Source organism: Balaenoptera musculus, chromosome 18 (assembly GCF_009873245.2).
Source record: "Balaenoptera musculus isolate JJ_BM4_2016_0621 chromosome 18, mBalMus1.pri.v3, whole genome shotgun sequence".
Taxonomy (NCBI): Eukaryota; Metazoa; Chordata; class Mammalia; order Artiodactyla; family Balaenopteridae; genus Balaenoptera; species Balaenoptera musculus.
Window position 1 is genome coordinate 65477182 of NC_045802.1, and position 26100 is coordinate 65503281.

General features: G+C 35.4%; 1 protein-coding gene across 2 annotated transcripts in view; it reads right to left on the reverse strand.

Moving 5' to 3' along the window:
* Positions 1–26100, reverse strand: part of UGGT2 (UDP-glucose glycoprotein glucosyltransferase 2) — a 176922-nt gene that overhangs the window by 71530 nt on the left and 79292 nt on the right. For both annotated transcript variants that reach the window (XM_036831997.1, XM_036831998.1), the window contains exons 16-21: positions 19497–19628; positions 11950–12114; positions 11472–11595; positions 11277–11375; positions 9031–9122; positions 1124–1330 (exon numbers count right to left, since the gene is read on the reverse strand). In XM_036831997.1, the coding sequence (XP_036687892.1) occupies positions 1124–1330; positions 9031–9122; positions 11277–11375; positions 11472–11595; positions 11950–12114; positions 19497–19628 (819 nt within the window). The remainder of the gene's footprint in view (positions 1–1123; positions 1331–9030; positions 9123–11276; positions 11376–11471; positions 11596–11949; positions 12115–19496; positions 19629–26100) is intronic.

The window sequence follows — 26100 nt, forward strand, 5'->3', positions numbered from 1 at the left end:
TCACATGTCACATACAATTGTCAGCTAATCAAGCTGACTACAGTTGTAACAAATATTATGTACACACCATCTCACCATGTCCACCACCAATATCTACTCCAAGACACCATTATTTCTTACCTGGATTGTTGCAATAGCATTCTAATTGTTCATCCTATTTCCACTCTTGTTTACCTACTATCAAATCTTCACATGGCACCCAGAGTCATCTTTTTCAAGATTATTTATCTCACAAGATTCCTCAATGAGTTTCCATTATACTCAGAAAAAATTTCAATTCCTTACCATGGCCGATCAGTGTTTGAAATATCTGGAGTTATGTTTGTGAACTCATTTCCTACTAGTCTCCCCATCACTCTACTTTGGTCATGATGACCTTCTGCCTATACCTCAAACCTGGCAAGACTGTCTCTGTGTCAGGCCTTTAGACCTGCTGTGTTCTGAACCTGGTATATTCTTCTCTGTAAGAAAGTCTGTAGACTTCCCATGGTTTGACTTCTCATTTCATTCAGAGCTCTGCTCAAACATCAGCTCTTTAGAGATGCCTTCCCTTGACCACTCCAGCTAAAAAAGCATCCCTCAAACTATTTACTTTCTTACATTTCTTTATATCTTTCCAATACCACTTACCTGGTCTTTCCCATTACAATGTAAGCTCCATAAGAACTGGGACTCTATCTGCCTTGTTCATAAGTATTATCTCCATTATCTGGTAGACAATCAATAAATATTTTTTGAATGGATTAATGAATCTTTCTTCCAGAGGATCAGCTTCTGTCTTTAGAATTTTCCCTGTACTGGACCCCTTGAGTGAAATAACTGAGGATTATTCACATAATCTTTTAACTCCTAATTCTTCACATAAGTACATATCCTAACTAGAATGCCTTTAACTTTAAGGATCATGAAGTAGTAGTTGAAATATATGAAATTTGATTTGTTAAGTGCCTCTATGCAAAGCTGTATCCTGTAACATGCATCTTTTCCCACTGTAAAGGAAAGTTTATTATCCCCATTTGATTATACTTAATGATTTTTTAACATGATATGTCCAAGCACACTGACTTATACTTTTGAAATATGCAAGATACTTATTTATTATTTCAAACAAATAGCTACTGACCTCAGTAAGGAATGTTTTAATTTTATCTCCAGAGTAAATAGCTGTAGCAGTTTCTTCCTCTGCCAGTTTCCTGAGTAAGTTTCTCAAAACGCTGTTTTTCAGTGTAAGAAAAGCTGCCAGAATTCCTCTGGAAATAGCTGTGTTATCTTCATCTATTTTTGATGTAGGATTATAAATAACTCCCAACCGACCATGAACACTTATTTCCTGCAAAACACATTTATAGGTGAAAAATATCAGTATCTTACCTATCCTTTTACAACTGAACTTTCTTCTTTCCAATTAAGTTTGCTCGCTTTACCATACAACATCTTTCACTGTCTTCCTGTTGAATGTATTGAACGCGGTATACCACTGAAATAGTCTAAAAACAATCATTTTAGTAACTAATTCTCTCCTCTTTGCATCATGATTCTTTTGGCCTCTTTTTGTATGTGTGTGTGTAAACTAACACACATAAAAGTGCACAAAATAAAACTGTAGAGCTCAGTGAATTAACCCACAAAATATCGCCCAGGTCAAGAAACAGAGCACTGCCAGCAACCCAGACATCTTTCATATCCCCTGCCAATTACTTCACCTTCCCACTTCCCTAAAGACAACCACTATCTTGTCATTCATAGTAATATCATTCTTGCTTTTCTTTATATTTTACCACCTATGCTTTCATCGTTAAACATTTAATCTATTTTGAACGTCATATGAATGTAATCGTACACTATATATTCTTTTGTGCTCCTTTCCCATTCCACATGATTGTGAGATTCACCAACACTGTTTTGAGTAGCTATAGTTACTTTTTTTTGGTACCATACAGAATTCCATATGAATATGCTCTCCTTTATCCATTCTACTGATGCTAGACCTTTGAATTTTTTTCACTTTGGCACTCTACAAACACAATATACATATCTTCAACTTTAGAAGATGTTAAAGAGTTTTTCAGGATAGTTGGACTAATTTTTACTCCCACCAGCAACATATGAAAAGTCCCACTACCCCAGAGCCTCATAAACATTTTGTATTGTCAGATTTTTTAATTTAAATCATTCTGCTGGATGTGTAAAGATATCTCATTAGGTTTAATTTGCTTTTTCTCATCACTAATGATATTAAACATTCTTTAACATGTTCATTGGCCTCTTTTCTGATTTGTCTGTTTAATCTTTTGCCAGTATTTCATTGGAGATAATTACCTTTTATGTACTGAGTTATAAGGGTTTCATTTCTAAGACTTGAGTGCTTTTTTGGTTATCCGTATGCAGATAACTTCTGCCAGTCTGTGGCTTGCCCTTTTATTCTCTTGCTGGTGTGTTCTGACAAAAAACAGTCCCTAATTTCAATGCAGTTGAATTTACTGGTATTTTTCTTCATTGCTACTGGGTTTTGTGTTCTGTTTTACAAATCTTTCCCTCCTCTCAAGTTCTAAAGATAACCTTTGTTACCCTTCAGAACCTTTATTATTTTGCTTTCTATGTTTAGATCTCTATCCATTTGGAATTGATTTCTGAGTGTGATGTGAAAAGGAGAAAGTTTAAGAGACCACCCTTACTGCTCTTTAAGGTCAACTCTATCATAAAGCACGGGTAGTATATACATGGGTCTGTTTCTGGATTCTCTATTCTTCTTGCACTGCTCTATTTTTCTATCCAAATTGTTTTCAGTTATATCGCTTTATGAAAGATCTTGATACCCAGCGGAGCAATTATCCTACCTTCCTCTTCTTGAAGAGTAACTTAGTTATTCTTGGTCCTTTGAATATCTATATAAATTTGAGAATCAGCATGACAATTTCCATAAAACACTCTCAGATTCATATTGGAATTGCACCTAATCTATACATCAATTTGGGGAGAACATCTTTAAAATACTGACTCTTTCAATTCATGATTATGGTATATCTCTCCATTCATGTAAGACTTCTGAATTTTCTCTCAATATTTTATTGTGTAAAAGTCTTAAACATATTATGTTACATTTATTCCTAGCATTTGATATTTTTGATACTATTATAAGTGATATTTTTATTTAAAATGCATTTCTTATTTGTTGCAACGCTTAGACTTAATTCTGGTATACTGACCTGTTAGGCAGCAACCTGGTTAAACTAAAAAATGAATTCTAATAATTTTTTGTGGATTTATATGTATTTTCTGTATAAACAATTTGGAAAAATGACAGTTTTAAGTTTTCCTTTTTGATTTTTATACTGTTTATTCCTTTATTCACTTGTTTAGGATTTTTGCACCTATGTCCATGAGTAAGAGTGGCCTACAGTTTTCCATTCTTATATAATGCCCTTTTATGCATTTGGTTTTGAAGTAATGCTGACCTTGTACAATGAGTTGAAATGTATTGCTTATTTTTCTATTCTCTGGAAAAAAATTTGTGTTAGATTGATGCTTGGTACAGTTTACTAGTATGGTCATATAAGTCTGGGGTTTTCTCTTTTGAATATCTTAAATTACAGATTTAATTCCTTTGATAACTAAAAATGCCTCTTCCTACCTCTGTCATGTCCACAGAATCTTGAGTAACATCCCCTCTTTCTATCAGAGCACTGATTGATTGGGTCTGCTTCTCCATATTTCTTGACCAGTTTTACCATGTGTTTCTATCAATTCTATTAGGCTTTTCAAAGAACCAAATTTTGGCTTTGTGGACCTTAACTACTTACTGTATGTCTTCTATTTCATTACTTTTTGTTCTTATCTTTATCTTCCTTTTCCTTTACTTTCTTTGATAGAAGTTTAAGTTGCTGTTTTTAAATTTTAAGATTTGTTCTTAGATGACTGATTTTTCAACCTTTCTTTTTTTCAGATATAACATAGTTTTAGTTGTATCTGTCAAGTTTTAATGTCATTCAAATCTTAATTCTTTCAAAAAATATTTTCAAATGTGCATTTTTGTATTAACAGGTTACACAGAAGCATTTCTTAATTTCCAAATATACAGAGATGTTCTAGTTTTCTTTTGGTGATTGATTTCTAACTTAATTACACTGTGGTCAAAGAATATACAGTTGATCTTTCAACAACACAGGTTTGAACAGCATGGGTCCACTTAAAAACAATTTTTTTTTCAGTAGTAAATACTACAATATTACATGATCTGTGGTTGGTTGAATCTGCACATGTGGAACCTTGAATACGGAGGGCTGACTATAAGTTACAAGTGGATTTCTGACTGCTCAGAGGGTCAGTGCCCCTAACCCCTGCATTATTCAAGGGTCAACTGTACTTTGTATAATTGAAGAAGATATAACAATTGTGAATATTTATGCACCCAACATAGGAGCACCTCAATACATAAAGCAAATGCTAACAGCCCTAAAAGGGGAAATTGAGAGTAACACAATAATAGTGGGGGATTTTAACACTACACTTACACCAATGGATAGATCATCCAGACTGAAAATTAATAAGGAAACACAAGCCTTAAATGACACATTAGACCAGACAGACTTAATTCATATTTATAGGACATTCCACATGAAGCAGCAGAAAACACTTTCTTCTCAAGTGCACACGGAACATTCTCCAGGATAGATCATATCTTGGGTCACAAATCAAGCCTCAGTAAATTTAAGAAAATTGAAATCGTATCAAGCATCTTTTCGGACCACAACGCTATGAGATTAGAAATCAATTACAGGAAAAAAAAACTGTGAAAAACACAAACACATGGAGGCTAAACAATATGCTACTAAATAACCAAGAGATTACTGAAGAAATCAAAGAGAAATAAAAAAATACCTAGAAACAAATGACAAAGAAAACACGACGACCCAAAACCTATGGGATGCAGCAAAAGAAGTTCTAAGAGGGAAGTTTATAGCAATACAATCCTACCTCAAGGAACAAGAAAAATCTCAAACAACCTAAAATGACACCTAAAGCAACTACAAAGAACAAACAAAACCCAAAGTTAGTAGAAGGAAAGAAATCATAAAGATCAGAGCAGAAATAAATGAAATAGAAACAAAGAAAACAATAGCAAAGATCAATAAAACTAAAAGCTGGTTCTTTGAGAAGATAAACAAAACTGATAAACCTTTAGCCAGACTCATCAAGGAAAAAAGGGAGAGAACTCAAATGAATAAAATTAGAAATGAAAAAGGAGAAGTCACAACTGACACCGCAGAAATACAAAGGATCACGAGACTACTACAAGCAACTATATGCCAATAGAATGGACAACCTGGAAGAAATGGACAAATTCTTAGAAAGGTACAACCTTCTAGGACTGAACCAGGAAGAAATAGAAAATATAAACAGACCAATCACAAGTAATGAAATTGAAACTGTGATTAAAAATCTTCCAACAAACAAAAGTCCAGGACCAGATGGCTTCACAGGTGAATTCTATCAAACATTTAGAGAAAAGCTAACATCTATCCTTCTCAAACTCTTCCAAAAAACTGCAGAGGGAGGAACACTCCCAAACTCATTCTACAAAGCCACCTGATACCAAAACCAGACAAAGATATCACAAAAAAGGAAAATTACAGGCCAATATCACTGATGAACACAGGTACAAAAATCCTCAACAAAATACTAGCAAACAGAATCCAACAGCACATTAAAAGGATCATACACCATGATCAAGTGGGGTTTATCCCAGGAATGCAAGGATTCTTCTATATACGCAAATCAATCAATGTGATACACCATATTAACAAACTGAAGGATAAAAACCATACAATCATCTCAATAGATGCAGAAAAAGCTTTCGACAAAATTCAACACCCATTTATAATAAAAACCCTCCAGAAAGTAGGCATAGAGGGAACTTACCTCAACATAATAAAGGCCACACTTGACAAACCCACAGCCAACATCGTTCTCAATGGTGAAAACTTGAAACCGTTTCCACTAAGATCAGGAACCAGACAAAGGTGCCCACTCTTACCACTATTCAACACAGTTTAGGAAGTTTCAGCCACAGCAATCAGAGAAGGAAAAGAAATAAAAGGAATCCAAATCAGAAAAGAAGTAAAACTGTCACTGTTTGCAGATGACATGATACCATCCATAGAAAATCCTAAAGATACACCAGAAAACTACTAGAGCTAATCAATGAATTTAGTAAAGTCGCAGGATACAAAATTAATACACAAGAATCTCTTGCATTCCTATACACTGACAATGAAAGATCAGAAAGAGAAATTAAGGAAACAATCCCATTTACCATTGCAACAAAAAGAATAAAATACCTAGGAATAATCCTACCTAAGGAGGCAAAAGACCTGTACGCAGAAAACTGTAAGATACTGATGAAAGAAATCAAAGATGACACAAACAGATGGAGAGATATACCATGTTCTTGGACTGGAAGAATCAATATTGTGAAAATGACTATACTACCCAAAGCAATCTACAGATTCAGTGCAATCCCTAACAAATTACCAATGGCATTTTTCACAGAACTGGAACAAAAAAATTTTACAATTTGTATGGAAACACAAAAGACCTCGAATAGCAAAAACAATATTGAGGGAAAAAAACAGAGCTGGAGGAATCAGGCTCCCTGACTTCAGACTATACTACAGGGCTACAGTAATCAAGACAGTATGGTACTGGCACAAAAACAGAAATATAAATCGATGGAATAGGCCAGAAAGCCCAGAGATAAACCCACACACCTATGGTCACCTAATCTATGACAAAGGAGGCAAGGATATACAATGGAGCAAAGACGGCCTCTTCAATAAGTGGTGCTGGGAAAGCTGGACAGCCACACGTAAAAGAATGAAATGAGAACACTCCCTAACACCATACACAAAAATAAACTCAAAATGGATTAAAGACCTAAATGTAAGGCCAGACGCTGTAAAACTCTTAGAGGAAAACATAGGAAGAAGACTCTTTGACATAAATCACAGAAAGATCTTTTTTGACCCACCTCCTAGAGTAATGAGAATAAAAAGAAAAATAAACAAATGGGACCTAATGAAACTTAAAAACTTTTGCACAGCAAAGGAAACCATAAACAAGATGAAAAGACAACCCTTAGATGGGAGAAAATATTTGCAAATGAAGCAACTGAGAAAGGATTAATCTCCAAAATATACAAACAGCAGCACATGCAGCTCAATATCAAAAAAAAACCCAAACAACCCAATCAAAAAACGGGTGGAAGACCTAAATAGACATTTCTCCAAAGAAGACATACAGATGGCCAACAAACACATGAAAAGATGCTCAACATCACTAATTATTAGACAAATGCAAATCAAAACTACAATGAACTATCACCTATCACACAGGTCAGAATGGCCATCATCACAAAATCTACAAACAATAAATGCTGGAGAGGGTGTGGAGAAAAGGGAACCCTCTTGCACTGTTGGTAGGAATGTAAATTGATACAGCCACTGTGAAGAACAGTATGGAGGTTCCCTAAAAAACTAAAAATAGAACTACCATATGACCCAGCAATCCCACTACTGGGCATATACCCTGAGAAAACCATAATTCAAAAAGAGTCATGTACCACAATGTTCATTGCAGCACTGTTTACAATAGCCAAGACATGGAAACAACCTAAATGTCCATCGACAGAAGCATGGATAAAGAAGATGTGGTACATACATACAATGGAATATTACTCAGCCATAAAAAGGAATGAAACTGGGTCATTTGTAGAGATGTGATGGACCTAGAGACTTGTCATACAGAGTGAAGTAAGTCAGAAAGAGAAAAACAAATATCGTATATTAACACATATATATGGAATCTGAAAAAATTGGTATAGACAATCTTATTTACAAAGCAGAAATAGAGACAGATGTAGAGAACAAATGTATGGATACCAAGGGGGAAGGGGGAGGTGGGATGAATTGGGAGATTGGGATTGACATATATACGCTATTGATACTATATATAAAATAGATAACTAATGAGAACCTACTGTATAGCCCAGGGGACTCTACTCAATGCTCTGTGGTGAGCTAAATGGGAAGGAAATCCATAAAAGAGGGGATATGTGTATACGTATAGCTGATTCACTTTGCTGTACAGTAGAAACTAACACAACATTGTAAAGCAACTATACTCCAATAAAAATTTTTTAAAAAATAGTTATTACTGATGCAAAAAAGAAAAGGAAAATTTCATGAGATTTGCTTTATAGCCTAGCATCTACAAATGTTTTTTAAATGTTACATTTGTGCTTTGCAAGAACATATACTACGCAATGTGTACTTTTCTATCAATATCCATTAGGTCAGGTTTGATTATTTTATCATTCAAATATTCTATACATCCCTACTGATTTTCTGTGTACTTGGTTTATTTGTTATTGGGAGAGGTATGTAAAAAAATAGTACAAACTGGGGGCTGGTAGTCCAAGATCAGTGTGCCAGCATGGTCAGGTGCTGGTGAGGACCCTCTTCTGCACTACATTCTGCCGATTTCTCCTTGTATCCTCACATGACAGAAAGACAGTGGGCTACCTCTCTGACCTCTTCTTGTAAGAGCTATAATCCCATTTATGAGGACTCCACCCTTTTGACCTAATTACCTCCTAAAGGCCCCACCTCCAAATATCATCACATTGAGGATTAGATTTGAACACATAAATTTTGGGGGGACTCAAACATTCAGTACATACACACTATTAGACCTGTAAATGTATGTCCAACTGCAAGGACTAGCAAAGAATATATAGGTCATGAATCACAGAAGACATGTAGGTTTTTCTTTTCCTGGGCAAGGTTACCCATTCTACATGGAGAAAGAATTTGAATTCCTGTCTTAATCTCCTTAGCACCATGTTCTAACCAAGTCAAGGTACTGAAAATGTTAACATGAAGGGAAATAAAGATTTAATGCACGTTCTTCATATTGCTTTCTCGAAATTACAACAAATTAGAATTTTTGTAGTAAGAGTGTCTAAATACTTACCAGGTGATTTAATGCATTAAAAAGCAGTTTTCTCCCAGATGGTTTGTCAAAATCAGCAATAATCCAGAAAGTAACTGAAGAAATTACATCATCTGAAAGTTTCAAACAGTTTAGTCAAACTAATTCTTCTTAAAATCAAACTAAAGACAGGGACATTTCCAGTTAACAAAATACATAAAAACAGTAACAATTTTTAAAATGAATCTTTCTGAAAATAAGCAAATATTGGTAAAAATTACATACACACAGAGTGAAATACACATAAAAATGTAAAAAGAGTAATAAGCTTTATATAAACTCAGATACCAAAAAGAAAGAATAGTCCCCAAGAAACACATCAGTGAGATACTTTTGCCAGTAGGGAAAACTGTATCATGCTGATCAAAGTTCTACTGTTGCCACGCAAAAGTGCCTTTCAGCTACACTTGTAAAAAATAATGATATTTATACCTCACATATATGTAAAACTGGATACAATAAATTATTAGCAGACATTGAAAACAGCAATATTTATTAGCTTATGATTCATGTATTTCAAAAATTCTGGCTATTATTAACTTGGCCTAATTCACATAATCTTATGCCAACATCAATGCAATTCTTGTTTCAGAAACATCTGAAAATTTGGAAGCCACAAGAAGAAATAATTTTTAATTCTGCAGTCACAGTTCAATGGGTTTAATTTCATCCAGCCGCAGCATATAACGCCTGAAATAATACTTGTCTGGCCATCATTAAAACCTATAGAAAAATCAGTCCCTTAGATCTTATGACCCACTTAAAACAACTGTAAAATGTGTGCTATACCAAAAACCTACATCTGAATAGATGTGAAGCTACAGTTATTACCATACCCAGCAATATATAACTATGCAAAAACTGGCTTTGGTTAATGAAAAAAATATAACAAAAAGAAGGATAACATCGATTCTACTTGCAATCCTTCAGAAGCAATTTGAGAGTAAGGCAGTGGCACATTCTTTTCAAAGAAGAAAGGTGAAGAATTCTCATGCCTTCTTAATGTCATCACTTTTACCATTACAACTAGTAAACTGAGAACTATTTCAAAAGTGCTAAGTAAATTTCTCCCAACTCTTTTATTTCTTTACATATTTACATAAATGCAAATAAAGAAATCAGGTGTTTCTCAGTTAATAAAGTCTTCTTTTAAACTGCAAGAGGTTTAACCAAAGGGCATTAATTATGGCCTAACTTATTCTGATGCCCAGAAGCAATTTTTGAAATATAACCCAGAACCTGATAAATATGTTTCCCCTATTTTGTATTCCCTGTTTCTCTGCCTCCTTTTCCCTTCACTTGACACATTCAGGACCTTAGCCTGCCATAATATGGAACTGAATTATATTTTATTATTTGTTGGTTATCTTGTAGACAGACCACTTTATGAACATAAAATCACAGATCTGTTCCAAAGTAATTCAAGGGACATATCGTCCTAATTTGGATTCACTCCACAGCATTCTCAAAAACTAGCTGTCTGCTTAAATCTCTCTCATATATAAAAATTTACCCCTGATTACATAGTAATTCCATCTTCAGATCACTCATTGTTAGAAAGTTACTGCTTTATATACTGAAATAACAATCAGCTTTCTTTTATGTTTCATGCATTGGCTCTTTTTGTTCTCTCTAGAGCAAAGCAGGTCAAACAAAACAAAGTGAAACCAAAACCAACCAAACTCCAATTATCTTCATCTATCTGAAGACTTCATGGTCTCTAACAGAACTGTGGTCGCACTGAAGACTTTGCTATCTAGGCTAAGTCCTTATTTCCAAAGATGTTCCTGTCTCGGCTCCCTCTCCTTTGGTTATGACCCTTAACTTGAGCAAAACATCCAGACGTTGTTTAATCAGAACACAGAACTATTCTCCTCTCATCTGGGGATTACACTTTTATTCATGCCTGATAAGATTATCAGTTTATTTAATCTTGAAAGGGTTTTTACTACCTTCCTAAAAAGGAGAAAAATGGAATAGCTTGCTTTAAAAAAAAAAAAGACAAAAACCCCTCAAGATTAACCCCTCTGCATATACGATTAGCTAAGATAGGAGGCATCATTTTCTCTTCACAGTCCTGACATCCTAATAATTTTCAAATCCTCAAATTGAAAACCAGGTCTCCAGTCAAATATTAACATCTAGAAACGTATTATGCAAGCATTTAATAAAATTACAAGTTTTTGCTATTTAGGAATAAATTTAGGAAAATAAAATATGCTTATTACCTTCCTGGGTTACATAATACATGTTCTCTGCAATTACAGCACTCTTATCTTGTGAATCCAAGAAGAAGAAAGTGGAGAAATCTTCAACATCAGCAGTTACTAAAAATTTTAATATTAAATGTTAAATAATGAATTAATAAAACATTCACAACTCAATAAACATTTATAGGAAAGTATATGGAAGGATTATATTACCTGATGTAGATATTAAATTAAGGTACTGCCATTTATTGTACAAAATCAAAGGATTTATACGGGGCACAACATTATTTCTATCCATAAGGAAGTCAATTGCATTTGTTCGATCATTTAATGTACCCTAAAATAATAAAGTATTATTTAGGTAATATATGTGATTTATATGCAGATGTTTTAAAATTATGCAGAGAATACATTTAAAGACTACTGAATCTAAAATAAGTCAATAAGTAATATGCAATTTAGGATTCTTATAATAAATTTTCCTATAAAACTGTGAAGTTTCTTTCCAATTAAGCAATTTTTTAGATGCAATTATGCACAGATAAATTTAATTACTACTTTAAAAATCATTACTAAACGATCAGAATGGAAATTTTTACACAATTAACTTTTGCTATTAAAAGATATTTTTAATATAAAAATCATCTATAAATATCATTCATCATATATTTTCTCATACATGCTTACCTACCATAAAAACTTCCTTCTGTAAATATGCAGTTTCATCCATCATTCTGTGAAGAACAGCCATTTCTAGTTCCCTAATATTCAGCTCTTCAGGGTGAAAGGATTCACCATTATAAAGAGCTTGAGGCAAAGGACCCAGGCCAGTCATCCTGTAATAGCTTGCTCCTGCCTATGCAATTAAAAAAATACCAGAGAGTTAAACAGAATATGTTTGTCTGAAAAAGAAACATAAATAAAGAAAGGGACACGGCCACATTTTTGTATGTCATAGAAACAATGTTAATTTTGCTAATTTTATCTGTCCTTTCCAAACATTATTTAAAGGAAAGTAATTTACCTACATAGAACAAGTCAGAAAACTTCTTCTGTAAAGGGCCAGATACATATTTTAGGCTTTGTGAGCCATCTGGTCTCTGACACAACTACTCAATCGTGATGTTATACTGCAAAAGCAGTGACACACAACACATGAATGAGTGAACGTGGCTGTGTCTCCAAAAACCTGTATTTATAAAAACAGGTGGTAGAAAGGCTGGATTTGGCTCATGGGCTGTAGTTTGCTGACCCCTGATAGAGAGTATGACATGACTTTAAAAAATGCATTTACCTGCATAAGAGATTCATTTATCGCTATATTCATTTGTTTAGCTAACATTTATTGAATTCAAGCATTTGGCTAGACTTTGTGAATACACAGCTGAAAAATCTGCCTTCAAGGGGCTCACATATATACAAGCAAAACTGAGGCATATACCAGATTGTATGGGAGCCCAGAAAAGGAATGACTAAGCTTGAGTGTGGAGGGGACAGATCACAGAAGGCCTCTGTTAGGGAGTGACACTAGAAGTCTTAAAGGATGAGCAAAAATATGCTAGGGAGATAAAGTGGAGAAAGACACTCCCAGTGAAAAGAGACAGCACTGCGAGGAATAGAAGGGACGAGAGACACGGTACATTTAGGTAATGGCAAGTACTTTTCTGTGTTTACAGTGGGAGGAGTTACATAGCGAGAAGATATGGAGTCAGAGGGGATGGGGAGAGAGGACAGATCAGGAAGGTCCTCAACATCTGGATTTTATCTTGTGAGTGATAAAGCATCACTAAACAATTAATTCATTCGCTACTCAACACTACAAATTATTAAAACTGTCATTATAGGGCTTCCCTGGTGGCGCAGTGGTTGAGAGTCTGCCTGCCAATGCAGGGGACACGGGTTCGAGCCCTGGTCTGGGAAGATCCCACATGCCGTGGAGCAACTAGGCCCGTGAGCCACAATTACTGAGCCTGCGCGTCTGGAGCCTGTGCTTCGCAACAAGAGAGGCCGTGATAGTGAGAGGCCCGCGCACCGCGATGAGGAGTGGCCCCCACTTGCCGCAACTAGAGAAAGCCCTCGCACAGAAACGAAGACCCAACACAGCCATAAATAAATAAATAAATAAATAAAATTAAAAAAAAAAAAAACTGCCATTATAGCCAACATATTCACAATTACCCTATGAAGCTAAGGACTACTATTATATCCAGACTACTATTTACAGATGATAAAACAGAGTCACTTCCAATGCCACATAATGACTACACTTTGGAAACAGACTTTGTACTTACATCTGTTTGACCAAGAGTCTGAACTCTTAACCACTGAACTATATTATCTCTGCATTTATTGGACATTTACTGTGTATTAGGCAATGAATGCATAAGAATGATATGCAAACTCTGTCCTAAGGAAACATAGTTTAACAGGGGGAGAGATGGATACATTAAAAATAAGTGTGAATAGATATCCAAGGGTACTAGGGAGGGCATGGTCAATTCTACCTAGGAAGAGGGCTCATGACAGGAAATGTGATCAGATTTCTTCTTTAAAAAAAAGAATATAGTGGCGACAAAGAGAAGGAAGAGGGTGGGAGAGCATGCACTGGGGGCGGTGGGTCAGGGGCTACTGCAAAAATACAGGAAAGAAAAAGCAAGAGCCAGACAAAAATCAGTGGTGAGAAGCAAGGAGAGAATGAGGCAGTTTCTGAAATATTTAGTCGACAAAACTGACAGAACTTGATGATCTAGTGTTTGGGAGGGTATGAGGGAAAAGAAGTTGGACAACTATCAGGCTTCTAGTAGCCTTAGTGCCCTGGGAGAATGATGGTGCTACCCTCTAGGATAAGGCACAAGAAAAGAAAAAAAAAGTTTGGGGTAACAAGAAAGACGATGGGCATGGTTTTAAATTCATTTAAGACGCTTATGGGCAATCCCCCAGGCAGCTGGATACATGGTTTTGGACCTTAAGAAGGATACTGCTGCTAGAAATACAGGCTTTCTTCTGTTTTCCCCTGTGATTTTTCAGTTAGGCAACCTGTCTATTACAAAAGCTTTAATTACCACAAATAAGCCATAACAGTGAATTTTGTACTTTGAGCCTACATCTCTATTCTGAGCTGTAGACACAAATATCCAATCACGCTTACTTCACATCTCCTATGGAATTCTCACAGGCATCTCAAATTCAATACGTGAAAAACTGAACTTCTGTTCTTATTTCCCACTTGGGTTTCTCTTCCACCTCTTTCCATCTTGGCAATGGCATTACCACCATCCCAGTGAGTTAGTTGAACCCTGGGAGCCATCCTTGACAATTTCTCTTCTCCTCTCTCCCCTTTCCAATCCAGCAGCAGGTCCTGGATTGTATTTCCCAAATACCTCAATTGTGTCCATTTTTCTCTGCCTCTACTCTTCCAAAAACCTACTAGCCCGTCTCTCATCTCTCACCTACATGCTTCCTAATCTGTCTTACTACGTACACTTTTACCCTCCGACAATCTATTCTCAACAACGGAGAATGCTCTTTGGAGAAAATGCACGTCACTGTCACTTCACTGCTTAATATCTTCTCAGGTTTTTCACTGTTGCAAAGGTATTCTACTGTTTTGAGTTCACAAGCTTGTTAATTAACTACAGCTCACCACACTCTGTGTCATCAGGCCCCTTGCTTACACCTCCAGCCTCATCTTAGGGACTTCCTTCTACAACACAAGCAACACATACTTGCTACATCTACTCAGTAGTAACACCAACTCTCTTCGTTCCTTCACATTCAGGACATCCTAACATTTTTCTCTGGAATGCTGACTACCTACCACTTCTTTGTCTTCTTTTGTCCAACTGTCCTCCTACTTCTGGACTCGGCTTTAATGTCACTGCTTCAGGGAAATATTGTTATCCACCTCCACCCTGCCCCCCAAAGCTCCTCTTTCATTCTATGCATTGCGTATTGGGTGGGCCCCTTCTAATAAAGACTCATGTCCATCAATTTGGGGAATTTCTTTGTGGTATTTCTCTAATGCTTTCCTTTGTTTTCTCTGTTCTTTCTGAATCTTGTGAATTGAAGACTGTTTACCTTCTTACTTTTCATGTGTCTTTTTTTGTCTCCGTCCTATTAAATTTTTATTTTATTTTTAATTTCCAAAAGATCTTCCTTGTACTCTATTCTTTTACCTCTTGTGTATAGAATATTGTAAGTACTCAATAAATGTTTGTTGAAAGAAAAAATAAAGTTTGGATATAGAGAGAAAACTACAGGAACATGAGTTTAGGGAATAAAGGCCTAAAACATTTATTTTCTTTGTGATGTAGTAATCAGAATGATTTTTGAGGCATGAAGAGAAAGGTGAAAAGGGGCTTATAGGACTGATGAATGTTTAGAATAACTCTTGGGAGGAATAGGTAAGGAATAAAACCAGGCACAACTAAAGGATTGTAAGTAACACAGAGTCCAATTTAACTGGAGATTAAGTAGACTTGAGACAAATGCAGAAATTAAGAAATGAAGATACCATCATTACAAGACAGTCTTACAGGGAGAGAGGAGTAAAAAAGGAGCAAACAGAAGACTGAACTCACACACAAAAAATGGAATTCAATATTTCTGAGGAGTGTACTGAATCCTTAATCTTCACAAAAATCCTTTATGTTTTTCATAATTTCAGGAGAACATGACTACAGGTATCTTAAAACTGGCAACACCATAAAAATATTCATTTTGCAGCTTAAATTGATAAAGAGTAAAAGTGGATTTCTGATAAATATGGTAGATTTATCACACGTGCTCATCTCCATTCTGCAAGTTTCACTATGCCAACTACAAACTGGCACTTGCCACCTACCTCTACAAGGATTAAATCACGTGCTACTGCAGCTGTTGACCTTCAACACCCCCTGAAAGGAGTTCAGGTGGAGAGCAGAGATGAGGCACTCTGTGCTCTGAGAAAAACTGGCAGAACAGGTCTTCAGATAGATATTTTCAGGAGCCAATTTTATGAGCCCAATTCTTATATCTCCTCTTATCTAGAAAAGCACTAAAATCCTTCATGGTGACGTCTGCGTCTCGTGACTAGCAGTAACCTTCACTAGACTAGCAGAAACCTTCTGCAAAAAACATGTGCTTAATCGCATGTACTTCCCTGTCACCAAAATCACATGTACTTCCCTGTCACCAAAATCACATGTATACTGACCTTCCCCCCTATCTCTTCGGAGCAGTTTCTCAGAGCTATCTGAAATGCCGTCTCCCGGGCTATAGTCCTCATTTTGCGCCAAATAAAACTTAACTCGTGACTCTCATGTGCATTTTTTTAAGTCGACAACTAAAATGAGAGTATAACAATAAAAATCAGGATGACAACGATGATAATAACAACAATAACAAGATATGAGCCCACAAAGAAAAACGGGAGAAAAGATCAAGAGTCGATGACCAAAGTAGAAAGGGAAGTCACTCCCGTGCAGACAGAAAGGAACGTCAACATTTTCAGAACCCCTGAGGGCTAAAAACCTAGACTATCTTAGAAGGAGAAGATAAGGAGCAGAGCATGAAATGTGGAAACTTGTTGAGAGTCTGTATGCAGAGGAGTTGTATACCAAGGCCCCTCTCTCAATCCTGAAAAGCTAAACTATTCTGCTTCCCTTTACTCTCTGTTGAAATTGAATCACAAAAGGCTCTAGATTTGGGGATTCCAGGTATAGTGCAAGGCTGAGAAAGGGGATGAAAACCAAACAGAAGACTGAAGGAAAGTTCACATTCATTCAACCCAGCCTATTACCACATCCTATTTCTAGACATATCCTATCCCCTCGTTTCCCACATCTGCACCCTTTCATTTGCCACATATACTCCTTCTAAGAGGAAAATAAAGAATTCTCATTTGAAGAAATCAAGCGCTGCAACAGAACGCCAGCATTCGAAAAGACATTTATTTGTTGGTCATCTAACTAAAAAAACTGACTCACTCCCCAAGTGAGGCCCACCAACCGAAAGGACCCGTTTATTTGTAAGCAGCTTTTTACGGTTTCATACTTACAGGTGAAAGACAACCAGACATCATAATACATTTGACAAATGCTTCAAACACAAAAAAAGAAATCAAATTGGATGAAAAAGGGAAGCTATAGAAGGCAGAGATAGCGCAGGGCACAGAACAACACATCAAAAAGCTAACATTCTTAGATTAAAAAACTGCGCTCATGAAAGAAACACTGGACATTACAAAAAGGAATAAAAGAAGAAGAAAAAGTAAATAATTGCTCAATCCAGAAGATTCAGAAAGAACAGAGAAAATACAGGAAAGGAAAGCATTAAAAAATAACACAAAGAAATTCCCAGAATTGATGGACACATATCTCCATTAGAAGGGACCCACCAAACACCCAAAGTGTTCAATGAAATAGGATCAAGACAAAGACATATCATGGAATTTCCAAGCAACAGGGATAAAAAGATCCTAAAAACTTTCAAACAGGAAATATAAATAAATAGATCAAAGAAAGACAAAGGAGTCAAAATCAGATTGGTATCATTCATTTCAGTAGGAGCTAGGAGAGAGTAAAAGAAAGCCTTCAAAATCCATACGAAAAATGATTACCCAGTCCAACAATCAATAAAATGCAAATATAAAATAAAAAACTTTTATATAAAAGAGATCAAAGAATTTTTTTCATGCATACTTGCTTGAGAAAGAAGTAAAAGCAAAATAAATCAAAAAGAGGAAAGGCACAGTGTTCATGAAGCCAGAGGAAAAGCAGAGATCCAATGAAGGAAAGCAGCAAAGGCAGATCCAGAAATGACAGCTGTGCTTCAGGTGCAGAGGACAACCAGTTCAGTTTAGACAAAATGCAGAGTGGCTGCAGAAGGGCATTCTTGGGGCTGGTGTGTGTGGGGCACAGTGGTGGCTTGTTAATGGCTATGTTTGTTTGTGTAAGGAAAATTCTAGATAGGTTATCTGACCAATCTCTTGACTAGCTCGATATATTTGGAATAGGTAGAAAACTACGTGAATGAGTAAAAATGGAGTAACACTTAAAGCTACAAAAAAAAAAGTTGTTAAAAAACAACCATAGTACTTGACTTACTAACGAGGAACACTTAAAAAGTCACACTCACACTAAATATTCATTTAACCAAAATGTGTTAAAAACAGATCTGATAATCAGCTGGTTTGCAACTGCACAGGACTTTCCAATTCTTATTGTACTGAAATACTTTTGCACCAGTTGGTAAGTAACTGCTGTCTTGGGATGGCGATTCCCCACATGAGAACTACCTTGACCGCTTTCCCAGATCATCCATGTCAACATGATTCAGCTATAAGCAAGTCAGTATCAGCCTCAGCGTGAGGGCTTCCAAGACTCCATTCCAGTTCGAGGATCTGCTTTGATCGATTCTTTCTGATTGTTTGCTCTTGAAGCCACAACAGGTTTAAAATATTTTAAGTACTACCACTGGGACTGGAGGAGACCAAGTGAAGGTCAGGAGGTGGAAGAGAGCTCAACCTTCAATTACTGTAAGACTCAACAAATAATATCTAAAAATTAAGACGTGCAAACTTGAGGAATACAAAAGAATAAGAAGACAAGATTCCTTTCCTTGAAGTACTTATAATACAGTTGGCAATGAAATTTACATCCAAATATATTATGTATAAAAAGGTAGTTAATAGGAAACAGTAATATTGGGTTGTGAACACCAATATCTGAGGATAACATGGTGTTACTCAGATATTTTCATGGCAACTGATATAAATAGTATGTTTTGGCTATATAAAATTATCTCAACTTAAAAATTCATTTGTATCACATCATATGTTGCTGTTGCCTTTACCTAGAATACAGATGAATAAATGAATTCATTTATTTCCACATAAAAGTTAGAGTCTTGTTTGTAGAGCCATTCAGCCACTCTTTTGATTGGAGCACTTAGTCCATTTACATTTAAAGTAATTATTGATAGGTATGTACTTATTGCCACTTTTTAATTGTTTTAAGGTTGTTTTTGTAATTTTCTGCACTGTAAATTCTGAGAAGTCTCTGTTTTTGTACTTTTAAAAAAGTCAACAGTAGCAACTTAAATACTGTATACAACTTGTGTCATTCAAAGGTAGAAATTTCCCTTTTTTCTGAGGGTCTAAAATCTAAATCATGAGTTAATTATACTGAGATCATTTATTCATGAGATTATAATAAAAGTTTCTTGATCACATTTTTAAAAATTTGCATTCCAGCTTACCTTTCTTTCACCATCATATTTAGAATAAATTCCCAAAATATCCCAAATATTAGCATGAGGAAATTCATTTTGGAGAACACCCTTCACATTGTCCACAGTGAGTATATTGTGATTCTCTACTTTTTCGTACATCTGTGAAGATAAAGATATTATAATTAACTTTCACCTTACAGTAATTAGTTTAATTTCTTTCCCTTAGAGTGCATATTTATAAAATAAAGAACATATTTTATATTTTGTAAGTTCTAAGCATACTATATACATACATATATATACACACATGATCCCCACACATACACAGATAAATAAACCATTTTAAGAATACAATCTATTATCCTATAGTAAAAATGGTTTTGTGAATATTCTTTGGCTTTCAAAATACCATATCATATGTGTATATTATATTCTATTTTGATCAAACCAGATGCTATGATTCTTAATAAAATAATGGTTAACTTTATTTAAAAAGATACATATAAAATATTTTAAATGACTTATTTCAGAAATGCTTTATTTTCATTTCCAATTGCTCTTTAGTAAATATCCTAACTAGATTTTTCTCTGTACTTCCATTCTTCCCCCAGTCTCCAATATTCTAATCATACTGGCATAACGTAAGCTGTTACTCCATTGTTTAGGGTTTTGTTTTTTTTTTTTTTTCATTTCTCCCTTCATTGCAGATCCTCTGCTATGACCCAGGCACTGTTCCACATGGGGAAAATGACAGCTCTGTCTCAAGAGAGAAGGTTATCTCTGAGCAGATGACTCACCGAAACATAAATATGTTTATGTTATGGGGAAAGAGCTTACCAAGCAGAGGGAACAACCACTTAAGTACAAACACCATTAGGTAGCATTCTGATATATCAATTAAGAATATTATTTTTAGTCCCAATTCACTTAAATTATTATTGCCAGAGACAATCCTCATATTATGGCTGACAGAATTCTCATATTATTCCTCATAGTAAGGAATCAGCATTCTTTGATTTCCTTTTATCACTATAAACTTTGTAACCTATCCCTTTAAAAGGTGACACAGATCTATAAGTAGATCTCAGAGTTTAGTTTTATGAGCATCTCAATTTATGGGCAAGTTTTCTCCTTATATCAAAGCAGGACATACTATGATCTTAGTAACTCAAAAAAAAAGGGAGAAAGTTCAGCCTTCTGTAAAACATAAACAGGGATTAGAAAATGAAGTTTTGAATAAAGCAAAAGTTATATATGAAAAGTCTTTGAGATCAGTCATTTTACTAATTTGTAATTTTAAAATATTAGGTACTCCTAAGGTAGCTAAGGTAGCCAGAATGTCTTGCATAAGCTACTTTAGACATATAACAGTTCAAACTTCTTATACATTATTTTAATTTTAAAAACTGTTATGTAACTTGGTAAGCAAAAAAGAAGCTATGTAACATATACGTTATGAAATATAAATAACAAAATGAGCAATCTCCATGAACAAACCACATAACACTAAAAAATGAACATCTCTGTGAATTACAGTGCTGGCAAAGCAAAACTTTCCTCCCAGTCCCATCTCCCTCTGTTCCCCAGAAGCAAGCATCATTTTGTTTGTGTTTACCATTCCCTTATCTTTCAAGTTCTGGAGTTTTATCTGAATGTATATCCATGCATTATGATATTTAGTTTTGTTTGCTTTTGAGCTTTAAACAGTACGTGGTAATACGCTGGCCTTCTATACTTTCATTAGGCTTCTAATATAGCCATGCTCTTGGCATATCATGCTCCATTATGTGAAATGATTAAATTTTATCCATCTGTACTGATATAAATATATACCTATATATGTGTATATATGTATCAGTATACCATACGTATGTAGTTTCCGGTTTGTTGCTATTGTGGATGATTCTGCTAATAATAGTCTCCTACAGGTTTCTCTCAAAGCGTGTGTGTGTGTGTGTGTGTGTGTGTGTGTGTGTGTGTGTGTGTGTGTGTGTGTGTGTGTGTGTGTACACACCACATCTTCTTTATCCATTCATCTGTTGATGGCCACTTAGGTTGCTTCCATGTCTTGGCCATTGTAAACAGTGCTGCTATGAATATTGGGGTGCATGTATTTTTTCGAATTAGCGTTTTCTCCAGGTATATGCCCAGGAGTGAGATTGCTGGATCATATGGTAACTCTATTTTTAGTTTTTTAAGGAACCTCTATACTGTTCTCCACAGTGGCTATATCAATTTACGTTCCCACCAACGGTGCAAGAGGGTTCCCTTTTCTCTGCACCCTCTCCAGCATTTATTGTTTATAGACTTTTTAATGATGGCCATTCAGAATGGTGTGAGATGATACCTCATTGTAGTTTTGATTTGTATTTCTGATAATTAGTGATGTTGAGCATCTTTTCATGTGCCTATTGGCACATCTGTATATCTTATTAGGAGAAATGTCTATTTAGATCTTCTGCCCATTTTCTGATTGGGTTGTTTTTTCAATACTGAGCCGCATGAGCTGTTTGTAAATTCCGGAGACTAATCTCCATGTGTTTGTGTTTTTTACAGTTTTTTTTTTTCCTGTAATTGATTTCTAATCTCATAGCGTTGTGGTTGGAAACGATGTTTGATATGATTTCAATTTTCTTAATTTACCGAGGCTTGATTTGTGGCCCAAGATGTGATCTATCCTGGAGAATGTTCCCTGTGCACCTGAGAAGAAAGTGTGCTCTGCTGCTTTTGGATGGAAAGTCCTATAAATATCAATTAAGTCTATCTGGTCTAATGTGTCATTTAAGACTTGTGTTTCCTTACTGATTTTCTGTCTGGATGTTCTGTCCATTGGCGTAAAAGGTGTGTTAAAGTCCCCCACTATTATTGCATTACTGTGGATTTCCCCTTTCATGACTCAGCATTTGACTTATATATTGAAGTGTATTTTTGCTTTTATTTCTAATGTTTGGGAGATTGGCTTAGGAAAACCTTACTATGATCTATGTCAGAGAATGTTTTGCCTATGTTCTCTTCTAGGAGTTTTATGGTATCCTGTCTTATATTTAAGTCTTTAAGCCATTTTGAGTTCACTTTTGTGTATGGTGTAAGGGTGTGTACTAACTTCATTGACTTACATGCAGCTGTCCAGTTTTCCCAATACCACTTGCCGAAGGGTCTGTCTTTTCTTCATTGTATATTCTTGCCTCCTCTGTGGAAGACCAATTGATTGATAGGTGTGTGGGTTTATTTCTGGGCTCTCTAATTTGTTCCATTGGTCCATATGTCTGTTTTTGGTACCAATACCATGCTGTTTTGACTACTGTAGCTTTGTAGTATTGTCTGAAATATGGGAGGATTATGCCTCCAACTTTGTTCTTTTTCCTCAGAATTGCTTTGGCAATTCTGTGCCTTTTGTGGTTCCATATAAATTTTAGGATTATTTGTTCTAGTTCTGTGAAAAATGTCATGGATAATTTGATAGGCATTGCGTTAAATCTGTAGATTGCTTTGGGTGGTATGGCCATTTTAACAATATTAATTTTTTCAGGGACTTCCCTGGTGGCACAATGGTTAAGAATCTGCCTGCCAGTGCAGGGGACACAGGTTCAAGCCCTGGTCTGAGAAGATCCCACATGCCGCAGAGCAACTAAGCCCACGCACCACAACTACTGAGGCTGTGCTCTAGAGCCCGCGAGCCACAACTACAGAGCCTGTGTGCCACAACTAGTGAAGCCTGTGTGCCTAGAGCGCGTGCTCCGCAACGAGAAGCCACTGCAATGAGAAGCCTGTGCACCGCAATGAAGAGTAGCCCCTGCTCGCCACAACTAGAGAAAGCCTGCGTGCAGCAACAAAGACCCAAAGCAGCCAAAAATAAAATAAAATAAAATAAATAAATAAATAAAAAGAACATTAAAAAAACAGTATTAATTTTTTCAATACAAGAGCATGGGATATCTTTCCATTTCTTTAAATAATCTTCTATTCCCTTTATCAATGCTTTATAGTTCTCAGAGTGTTAAGTCTTTCACCTCCTTGGTCAGGTTTATTCCTAAGTATTTTAATTTTTTAATGTTATTTCAGAAGGGATTGTTTTTTTACTTTCCTTTTCTGGTATTTCATTGTTAATGTAAAGAAATGCAACAGATTTCTGTATGTTCATCTTGTATCCTGATACCTCGCTGAATTTGTTTATCAGTTCTAATAGTTTTTGTGTGGATTTTTTAGGGTTTTCTATATACAGTATCATGTCATCTGCATACAGTGACAATGTTACCTCTTCCCCACCAATCTGAATACCTTTTATTTCTTTGTCTTGTCTGATTGCTGTGGCTAGGCCTTCCAATACTACGTTGAATAGAAGTGGTGAAAGTGGGCGTCCTTGTCTTGTTCCAGATTTTACTGGGAAGACTTTCAACTTTTCACCATTAAGTATTATGTTGGCTGTAGATCTGTCATAAATAGCTTTTATTATGTTGAGATATGTTCCCTCTGTACTCACTTTGACATGAGTTTTTATCATGAATGGCTGTTGAATTTTATCAAATGCTTTCCCTGTATCTATTGAGATCATCATGTGATTTTCGTCTTTTCTTTTGTTGATGTGGTGTATCACACTGATTGATTTGCATATGTTGAACCATCCTTGTGACCCTGGGATGAATCCAACTTGATTGTAGTGTATGATCTTTTTTATGTGTTATTTGACTCGGTTTGCTAATACTTGGTTGAAAATTTTTGTATCTATACTCATCAAAGATATTGCCCTTTAATGTTCTTTTTTGGTAATGTCTTTGTCTGGTTTTGATATCAAGGTGATGGTGGCTTCATAGAATAACTTTGGGAGTGCTCCCTCTTCTTACTTTTGGATGAGTTTGAGAAGTTCTTCTTTGTATGTTTAGTAGAATTCCCCAGTGAAGCCATCTGGTCCTGGACTTTTGTTTGCAGGGAGTTTTATTACGGATTCTATTTCACTTCCAGTGATCAGTCTGATTCAATTTTGGTGGGCTGTATGTTTCTAGAAACTTGTCTGTTTCTTCCAGGTTGTCGAATTTGATGGCATATAATTGTTTATAGTATTCTCCTATGGTTTTTTTATATTTCTGGGGTATCGGTTGTTATTTCCCCTCTTTCGTTTCTTATTTTATTTGGGTCCTCTCTCTTTTCTTCTTGGCTAGCCTGGCCAGAGGTTTGTCAATTTTGTTTGCCCTTTCAAAAAAACAGCTCTTGGTTTTATTCTTTCCATTGTTTTTTAAATCTCTATTTTATTTCCTCTCTGATCGTTATTATTCCCTTCCTTCTGCTGACTTTAGGTTTTATTTGTTCTTCTTTTTCTAATTCTTTTAGGTGGAAGTTAGGTTGTTCATTTGAGATTTTTCTTGTTTTTGAGGAAGGCCTGTATCGCTATGAACTTCCCTATTAGGACTGCTTTTGCTGCATCCCACAGATTTTGTATGACTGTATTTTCACTGTCATTTTTCTCAAGGTATTTTTTAAATTTCTTCTTTGATTTCATCATTGACCCACTGGTTTTTTTAGTAGCATGTTGTTTAGTTGCCATGCAATCTTTTTTTCTCATTTCTCTTTCTGTGGCTGATTTCTAGTTTCATGCTGTTGTGGTCAGAAAAGATCTTTGAGATAATTTCTATCCTCTTAAAATTTTTTGAGACCTGTTTTGTGTCCTAGTGTGTGCTCTATCCTAGAGAATGTTCCATGTGCACTTGAAAAGAATGTATATTCTAGTTTTTTGGGGTGTAATGTACAGAAAATATCAATTAAATCTAACTGTTCTATTGCGTCATTTAGGATCTCTGTTGCCTTACTGATTTTCTGTCTGGAATATCTGTCCACTGATCAATGGGGTGTTACAGTCTTCTACTATTATTGTGTTCCTGTCAATTCCTCCCTTTATGTCTGTTAGTATTTATTTTATGTATTTAGGTGCTCCTTTATTGGGTGCATATGTTAACAAATGTAATATCCTCTTCTTATATTAATCCTCTTATCATTATGCAGTGTTTTTTTATCCTTTATGGTCTTTGTTTTAAAGTCTATTTCATCTAATATGAGTATTGCTATCCCTGATTTCTTGTCATTTCCATTTCCATGAAATATCTTTTTCCATACTCTATCAATCTATGTGCGTCTTTTGCCCTAAAGTGTGTCTCTTATAGGCAGCATATTGTAGGCTCTTGTTTTATTATCCAATCTGCCACTCTGTGTCTTTTGAGTGAAGCATTTAGTCCATTGACATTCAAGGTAATTATTGATAGACATGTATTTATTGCCATTTTAAACCTTGTTTCCCTTAAATATTTCCATTTAAGGTAATTATTGATAGATATGTATTTATTGCGATTTTAAACCTTGATTTTGTATTTCTCCTTTGTTCCTTTCTTTTTATTTTCCCTTTTGCAGTTTGATGATTTTCTTTTGTGCTATGCTTGAGTTCTCCTCTTTTTTGTTTCTGTGAATCTATTTTATGTGTTTGATTTGTGGTTTCTCTGTTTTTCAATTATGTTATCCCATTACTATATCTACTTGATTTAGACTGGTAGTCATACAGGTTTAAATAAATTCTAAAAAAAAAAAAAAAAAATCTAAATTTTCTTATTCCCTCCCCCCACATTTTATGATTTTGAGGTCCTCTTTT